The sequence below is a fragment of the Nanorana parkeri genome, unplaced genomic scaffold (assembly GCF_000935625.1).
Source record: "Nanorana parkeri isolate BGI_ZX_2015 unplaced genomic scaffold, ASM93562v1 scaffold316, whole genome shotgun sequence".
NCBI lineage: Eukaryota > Metazoa > Chordata > Amphibia > Anura > Dicroglossidae > Nanorana > Nanorana parkeri.
Window position 1 is genome coordinate 674,186 of NW_017306584.1, and position 8,764 is coordinate 682,949.

At 41.4% G+C, this 8,764-nt stretch overlaps 1 protein-coding gene across 3 annotated transcripts in view; it reads left to right on the forward strand.

Annotated features, from left to right (window-relative positions):
* The window catches only part of TMEM30B (transmembrane protein 30B), an 18,879-nt gene extending 17,135 nt beyond the window's left edge, over positions 1–1,744 (forward strand). For all 3 annotated transcript variants that reach the window (XM_018558036.1, XM_018558035.1, XM_018558037.1), the window contains one exon: positions 1,503–1,744. In XM_018558036.1, coding sequence (XP_018413538.1) covers positions 1,503–1,690 — 188 coding nt within the window. In that variant the 3' untranslated portion in view covers positions 1,691–1,744. The remainder of the gene's footprint in view (positions 1–1,502) is intronic.
* Positions 1,745–8,764: the final 7,020 nt, after the last annotated feature.

Sequence of the window (8,764 nt, forward strand, 5' to 3'; positions counted from 1 at the left end):
GTACTCGCCGATATCGAGTACTGATACCGGTGCTTCCGCTGGCATGGAGTCGGCTTCCCGGGCAATCAAGAAGCCAAGCAGCGTGTAATGACATGCCGCGTTACTTCCTGATTGCACGGAAAGCCAGCTCCATGTTGTTCGGCCAGCTCAATTGTGATTGCCATGAAAACGGCTTCCCAGTCAATCAGCATGGAGCCGGCTTCCTGTCCAATCAGTAAGCCGGCTCCATGTTCCCCTACAGCACTGCCGGTCAGAGGAAATTGTCCTCTGAACGGAAGTTCCGGTATCGGGGAAGGTATCAAAGCCCAAATACTCAGTATGGCCTTGTATGTTTGGGAAATAATAAGGGGTCTGATAGAGCTTTTGAAGTTTTTGTTTAACCTCACCTTAACTGTAAAGCTAGCTATACACTAATAATTTCTATTTGAGCAGCGTAGCTAGATGAATCTTCCGATGTGGCGCCCGCTGCTGTCAAAGTAAATGAACTGTGACTGCAGTCACTGTTCAGCTGAAATTTTTTGCCTGGCTCCTTTGACAAAATTTGATTGAGTAGTCGACATTTGTTGAGTCGGAAGTGCCACACACTGTTCCTGTGAATCAGCCAAAATTCCTACAGTTTATGGGCAGCCTTTAATGTTAGTAATAAGCTCTTTTTTTTGTAATAGCCTTTTATAACTTGAGGTTTTGACAGTCTACTTTATGCCATGCATAACTAAAACTGTAAAATTAGCACAACCCTTTGCAAATTCATTCCTAGCATATACAGTAATTAAAAAATGCCTAAAGAGAGCTTTGCAGTTTTCACTGAAGGTAAATGATCAGTAGATTAGGCACTATAGGGCGCTGAATTATAGCAAATGTTGACATTTCTGTAAAAGTTGATCTTGGCCCCACTTCCTCCCTTTGCCTCAGTAGTTGGTTAATGACAATTAGGAAGGCTCTACTGTGGCATAGTCTAGCTCAATTTTGACAGGAACATTTTTAAAATGTGCATGCAACAGCTGCCTGTAGCTTTAAATCTAAGAGTGTGAAATCAAGTTATTACAGATGCATATGCATTTTTTTTTTGCTACATCCTCATGTTTTCATTATCAAGGATCAAGGAGAGGGCAATTGTCACTAGTCCAATGTTTTCTTTATTTTTATTTAAGAGCTCCCTGCAAAGACATATACTTGATCGAACTGCTGCCTAGCTATACTGGATAAAACTTCTTCCTTATCCAATACACTTCAGGGTGTATGGAATGCCTGATTCCCCCTCTGTGTGCTGTGATTCCTGTGTTGCTACTGTGTCCTGCAATAATGTAGGGGGGGGGAATCCAGGCATCTGACCCTCCTTGAAGGTTTTACAGCCAGCATATCTCCAAGTCTGTGGAAATTAGGGACAGGAGGGATAACTCTAAGTCCTATTCATAGCGAGGAGATCTATAGTAAACCTTTAACACTCTCTTTAGGAAAACTATAACCTTGTTGGATGAAAAACCTTAACTATTTCTCAACAGATTATCCAGTAATAAGTTTCGGAGGCCGAAAAAAAATTGTCTTCAGCACCGTGTCTTGGATGGGAGGGAAGAACCCCTTTCTGGGCATAGTTTACCTTGTATTTGGTTGCCTATGTACATTCTTTGCAATTGTAATGCTTATTGTATTCATAAAGTATCAGGGGAGGAGTGATGATGATGATATCTAGCACAACATAACCTCAAACACTGATAGTTACCAGCGAATTCAGATTTATCTAATGTTTACAGGTCAAAATGTTTTTACAATGCTTTGAGTAACATTTCATGAAGTTGATCCAGGAGGGACGGATACAAACTCCTTCATAATTGATGCAAGGTAATTATTTTATGTGTCTTGCATGAAAATAGGTTTTCTGCTTCTTAGTAATAGTTTCTGCTCTGAGAGGGGCTCTTTGTCTTGTTAACATTCTTTAGACATCTTGTACTGGCTTAATAGAAATCTGTGGTCTTCTCGGAGGGTATTGTTAAGATAAATGTGATCACCTTAAAGAGACCCTGTCACTTTGCCATATGTAAACAATCTATGTTTTTATGTGGTTTTGTAAATATATAAATGTACAATTTGTACTGTATATAAGATATGACTCTCAAAATATGGCAAACGTATACAAAAAAGTCATGCCTAAAACTAATTTCAGGTATACATTACAATAATTAAAAAACATTTTTTGTAGCAAGTGAAAATACTATATACTTTCTGTTTTACTGGTGTAGGACCATGAGCATAAGAACAGGGGAGCAAATATATGCACAAAATTTATAGAAAGTGACAAACATGTTAAATGTACTGACTTGTTTTATGTGCAAGACAATAAAATCATACTTTTTTAAAATATCATATGATTATATCACTTGTTACACAGCCACCAATCTTAAAGCTGAATGCCAGGCAAACAGCTAAATGCAGCTTTCATATATGTGTTTCACTTGCCAAAGGATTTGTATATCTGCCCATCCAGTTCTAAGATTTACCAGATGAGGGGACCTAAACTTTCTTTGCTGCAGTTTTACTTTCACTTACAGGCCACCTCACTCCCAACTTGTGACTGGACAGTGAAAGGAAAAGCAGCACACCGAGGAGCCCATCTCTCTGTCATTTCGCTCACTTGATGGCTCCTTGTGTTTCTTCTTCGGAGAATACATTTGAAAAGCACACCACTGTTCTTTATGAATGTATTTTTGTTTTTTGTACCTATAATATTGACTGTGGTGTGGCCATACTGCTGTTTTTTTTTAAAATGAGCCACTTAGTTGTCATGCTGACCCTCTTGTTCTAATACATTGATTCACAACAAGTATGTAGATATGCTACCTGGTGAGAAAGAAGAAAAAATGCATGAGATGTTTATAACTGCCAATAAAAAGGGGAGGGTACTTGTAGTTCATACATGACTTGAGTACCTGTAATGTTTCTGTCTAAATTGGCAATAATTTTCTCCTGATGCATCCCTTTTCCTGGATAAAATCTGCTCCTACTAAGTCATTGTGCTGTTTTATGTGCTTTTCTTATTCTGTCCATGTATCATGTCTCACATGATGTACTCTTGACCTTGTTTTTTTTAGCTGATCATTCTTGATTCGGTTTCAATTGCACTCTCCATTACAAAGGACCACTTTTCTCTGCTATTCATCTCTTCTGTCATCCTCTAATCTTTAAGATCTTTATTACAGAAAGCTGCTGGGTCCTTGTCCTGTTCATCTCCCATGCCCTCTGTCTCTGTATTCATAATAAAATCCCTACTATGTCCACTTTCCCTACATACCCACCTTCATCATACATCTCTACTTTCCTGCAGTTTCCAAGATGAAATCTCCTGCTCATTCCCTTCACCATCACTTACCAACTCTGCATCCCTCCAGCACCAAGTCTGGTCTATTACACCCCTCCACAATCAGCTGCTATTCCACCAAGAGCGCTTACCTCAAATTCCTGAAGGCATTGCACCATCGTAAAAACACAATATTAATTTCCTGTGACTACAATGTCACCTGGACAGGAAGTGAGTGAAAATCCCCAATGGGGAGAAAGGGGAAGGAAAAAAAGCTTGTATCCATGTTACTGGTCTCTCAAACAGGTTTAATGTGTAATTTTAGTCCAGTTTCCTTTTTATCCTGCTTCCACAGTCTTTTGTTTCTTTGCTAAACCTTGGCATTCCCTAGTCAAAGCAATGAAGCGCCGCAAAAAGACAATCCCTCCTCAATGGGAAATCCTTAAAAGCACACTGCAGGATGCTGCCCCCCAAAGAAGCCGGGAAGGCTGTGGAATCTGGGAAAAGAAAACAGAGGGGGCGCCTTTCCTGGTGCAGATCAACTTTATTTTCAATAGTCATAAATAAACCGAAAGATACTCACAGACATAGATAAAAAACAGCCATATAATGTAAGCTGACAGCAGATGGACATCCACTGAGGGGATCCAGTGTGCAGATGACGTTGACGCGTTTCCGGGGCACGCCCCCTTCGTCAGATGTTCTGCACCAGGAAAGGCGCCCCCTCTGTTTTCTTTTCCTTGGCATTCCCTGTGAAATGGCTTGCTATGTGCATTCTTGGTGTCTGTAAAGAAGACATTATGAGCCCTTTACAATGTCTGAGTGACATAGCCAGTTACTCAAAGACATTAGAAAATAGCCCCATAACTCTTAGGCTGGCCATACACTGTTCTATTCTTTTCGTCCAACCCGTGGGCTGAATGGAAAAAAATAGAACAGATTCCTCCATCAATGCTTACGAATGTTGATCGAGGAATCTCCCACTGTCTTTATTGTAATCTGACAGTGGCCACTGTCAGAATACCTGAACAGAGCCAGCAGCTCATTGGCTGCCGGCTCTGTTCAAAGATTTTCTGACCGGCTCCTTTTGATCAGCAGATTGAGGGATGCCAGTCAAATGGTACTGACAGCTGTACAGACTGAGCGAATTTTGGCTGGCTCCTGTAGACCTTTGCATAATGTATGGCCAGGTTAAGACTGAGAGCATTTCCTAAGACTAGAGGCATTATTTAAAACTAATTATGGCCACAAGGTAGAGCCGAGGAGCACAGGAATTTGCTATGCTTATTGGCTTCATCGAGTACTTGTGATGCACTGCAAATCTCGTTCGCATAGCTGTTCCATATGTCAATGTTTTTTAAAACGCCCCTCCAAGAATCCTATGTGCAGAAGTGTAGTGATATGCAAGGAGTGGGCAGGTATTAGATTCTTGAAGGGTAGCAGCTCTTGTCCAATATTGAACCAGTGACTGAAAAGAGTGATGATAAATATCACAGGGGGTGTGGTAGACACAGAGAATGCAGGGACACACTATTAAGTGAGAATGACAGTACATATGTTTTTATTTTACAAGTAACGTTTCATGCTTTCAGTTCATTTAAATACTTATTTTCCCCATGCTCCCCCACTGCCCCACCCTCTTGCTGGAGCTGTGAGTCTAATGTTAAGGACCTTTTTTCCCTATTAACAGTGTTTGGGCAAGGCAATTGGCTGTTAATGCCAGACTGAATGAAACAATTGCGGAGCAGGCAGGCTTTTTATTGTATAACATGTCTCTTCTGCAATAAAAAAAACAACAACTTTCCTGCCTGTTCACAATCTTTTTTAAGATGTATACTGAGATACTCAGTGCACATTCTCAGTACCAGAATAAATTTACTCCCATGTGTCAGAGCTATGTCATTCTGGCTGGGCCAATCAAGATGGCTGAAAATTCTGGACCCAGAAAAAGACCAGCTGAAGATGTCAGGGGAGGTGAGATTCCACTTTAAGGCCTGAGTTTTGCATCCTGGGAGGGAAAGGCAAAGGTCATAGGCTTTCCCATACCTCAAGTACAATGTATTTCTGGGGGACCGAACAGATAACAGAGCGGAGAAGGTGATTATCCGTAGTGGTGGGTATAGAGTTGGGGGTGTTTTTGGGAGATCCTATCATTTTGCCCTAATTGGGTAAAGTGAAAGGTTGCTTTCAAGGGTAGTTAGGCTTATGAGCAGGCGTTAATGTTGAAAAAAAAAATGTACTGTGCGTATGTAGGCTGCCTTGATCCAGAACAAGTATGCCTATAGAAAAAAAATAATAATTCAGGAACCCTTCATCTGTCTCCCAGTACGGACCTTCACCCTCCCCACCCACTTTCTCTCTTTTTTTTAAATGCCTTTTTTAGGGAAACCTCCCTGCATTCTCGCCTAGGTGAGAATGAAATGTGTGTTCCCTATAGCCTACTGGGCTACCCACATCATGCATCTGAGGAGGCTTCAAGGTACTTTACAGTGCATGTGACGCATTAGCAGGGGTCGGCTGTCTGTTCCTGGTTCTTGCATCCTAATGATGCAGTGCATGTGTGTTATCTGGGGGCTGGCTGCAAGAACCTGAAAGAGATGGCCACCCCCTGCTGACATCAGAGAAGAGGATGATGGCACGAGACCGGCTGTGCAGTGGTGGATTCCTACAGAACACCACTGGGCATGTTCATTTAATATAAAAAAACAAAAAAATGTGTGTATATATATATAGTGTGTGTGGCGAATGAAGTTACTCTTTAGGGTTTAAATAACACTTGTGCTGAGAGGAACCTTTTAAAGCAGAATTACACCCGTCTATCCTTGACAGCCAAGGAAAGTACTGTTAGCCTCTATTTGTCTTGTAGGTGCCATAGTAGTCCACATGTGATCTGCTGTGACACCAGCCATGTGAGGTTTGAAGGTTTAAAGTTTGAAGGAGAGCTGAAATAAGCACACTGACAACCTTGCTAATAACAGGAATCTGCACTCTTGGAAAACTCTAAAAGTGGGTACCGCAAAGCTGATATGAAAAAAGGTGAACCTTGAAAGTAAGATGAAAACAACACAGCGCTGAGCTGGAATATAAAAAAATATATATATAAATATATAAGTAAAAAAATATATGTCTTAACACGTGCTAATATGTGATGTTTTTAAAACGTGAATGATGTACCAACCACATAAACATTCAAAGTGAATAATTCTAAATCACTTAATCTTACTAATGAAACTAGTTTAAGTTGAGTGTTAATCAAAACAAACAGAACAAATCAATCCACATTGGATGAATCAAGCACATCGTAACAATTCATAAAATATGATACAAATAAAGTGATACTCTGAAACATTCTCAATGTTAGAATCGTATCAAGTGACAATGAGTTCAATAATAAACACAAAAAAGTGTGAAATATATTCCTCCGTGATCTCCTCTCTTGTGCCACGCAACCCCCCAAAAATGGGTACCCACCATAAAATAGTGAGTACAGAAGGCTTTTGAATAAAAGAATCTGCTGGTCATCAATCTCACTTGCCCAGTTTAGTCCGCTCTCCTGCTGATATAGCCCATGTGAAAGGAGCCGTCTCTTCCCGAAGAACAGCACTCTCCCCCAGGTCCTTGGCTGTCAAGGATAGACGGGTGTAATTCTGCTTTAAAAGGTTCCTCTCAGCACAAGTGTTATTTAAACCCTGAAGAGGAACTTCATTCGCCACACACACTATATATATATATATATTTTTTAAAATTATATATTTACATATTTATTTATATTCACGCTCAGCGCTGTGTTGTTTTCATTTACATTGGCAACCTTGATGGGTATTACCAAATAAATGCCCTGAATATATTCATTTTGAGAAACAGTTAAATGGATGGGTTTAGTTCCCCTTTAAAGGCAGCCATTGCTGACTTCTTCTAAAAATACTAGTGGACTGGCTACCATCGTGATCTAAGAATTGTTTTAACCTTTTCAAACCACTGACCCAGAACAAGCATCAAAATGGTGTATATGACAGAGACCCAACCATCATCGTAGGCTGTGCTTTGTAAATGGTAAAGCTCAGGAAGGAGCAAGAGGCACAACACTGTAAGGGCTCATGCATGTGGAAGGTCACAAGCGCTGCATACAGCATATAGTGTTGTATGCAGCAGTATAAAAGGCTATGGGCCCATTCACACAGCTGCACTTGGCAGCCTAAGACTTCATTCACAGTGTCCACTTGCTTTTTTATACAGAGATCTGTCTGCAAATCTGTCAGGCTAGATGCGTTGTTTATGCTTCCACATCTGCCCTTTGCCCATTGAAATAGTAGCCAGCGAGATTTCATCAGATAAACACACCTGGCATTTTGGTGCATTTAGAAGTTCGTATCAATTCCTGGATGCCCCACATTTCTATTTTTTTCTAAACGCAGCTAAGCCAGCTTCAGATAAAAGCATTGAGATGCGAATGGATGCATTGGAAATCATCAGATGCATATCTATGCGTTTAGAAAACCATTTTAAATGCATATAAATGCACCTAGTGTGAATGTAGCTTAAGGCTACATACACCCTGGGCTTTTATGTCCATATGGTGATTCCTTCAGCAGCAACCTGTGAATTCCCATGGCAGGAATCCCAGGTGAGTCCACACAGATGCAGCCACTGTGCGCATTCAAGTTAATGACAGTGGCAGCATCTCTCCACATGCAATCCTACATGGAACAATTACCTGCAGATTGGGACAGATGCCACTGTTCCCATTCAAGTTCATGACTGCAAGACCTGTATGGACACAACTAAAAGTCTCATGTGCATGAGGCCTAATGTTGTGCTACGTTCAGCAGTGTAAAGACAAAAACAGCTGCACCCCGGGCTGTGTATATAACCGTATTTTATGCAGTACGGATGTAAACATTGGTGCTAATGTTTACATGCATACACCATACATGCACCCTACTGGCTGTCACCACTGCTATGGTAAAATAGCTACTGTGTATAATGATTAAAGGAGAACTATGGGGTTAGGTCTTTTCCCCATAGTTCTCCTTAGGGTAACAGGAGGACACAAACTAGTGTTCTCCCGTCACCCTAAGCTCAGTATACCACAAGCTACAGCTGGCTCTGCCTATCTAGAGGCAGAGCCAGCTGTACCTGCTCCCTCCCCCGTCCGTTCCGCCTGTCAGCGCTGACGGATCGGAGTGGGGGGAAATCCAGTCACTCCCCTGTCACGGCAGAGAGCCGTGACAGGATCGAGAGGTGAGCAAACACCGGTATGTGTTCCCTCACTTCCCGATATACTGAGCCGACCTGTGACAGTCTCATTGTCACAGGTCGGCTAGAACTAGGAGGTGAGTGAAAAGCACTCACCTCATAGTTCTCCTTTAGCTGGAACTGCCCTCCCATTAAGGAATTTGGCACGGGGTTTTGGATGGCGCATCACATCGTTTCTTTAGAGCTTTCATTCCGCAACATTGGTGTACTCTGGTA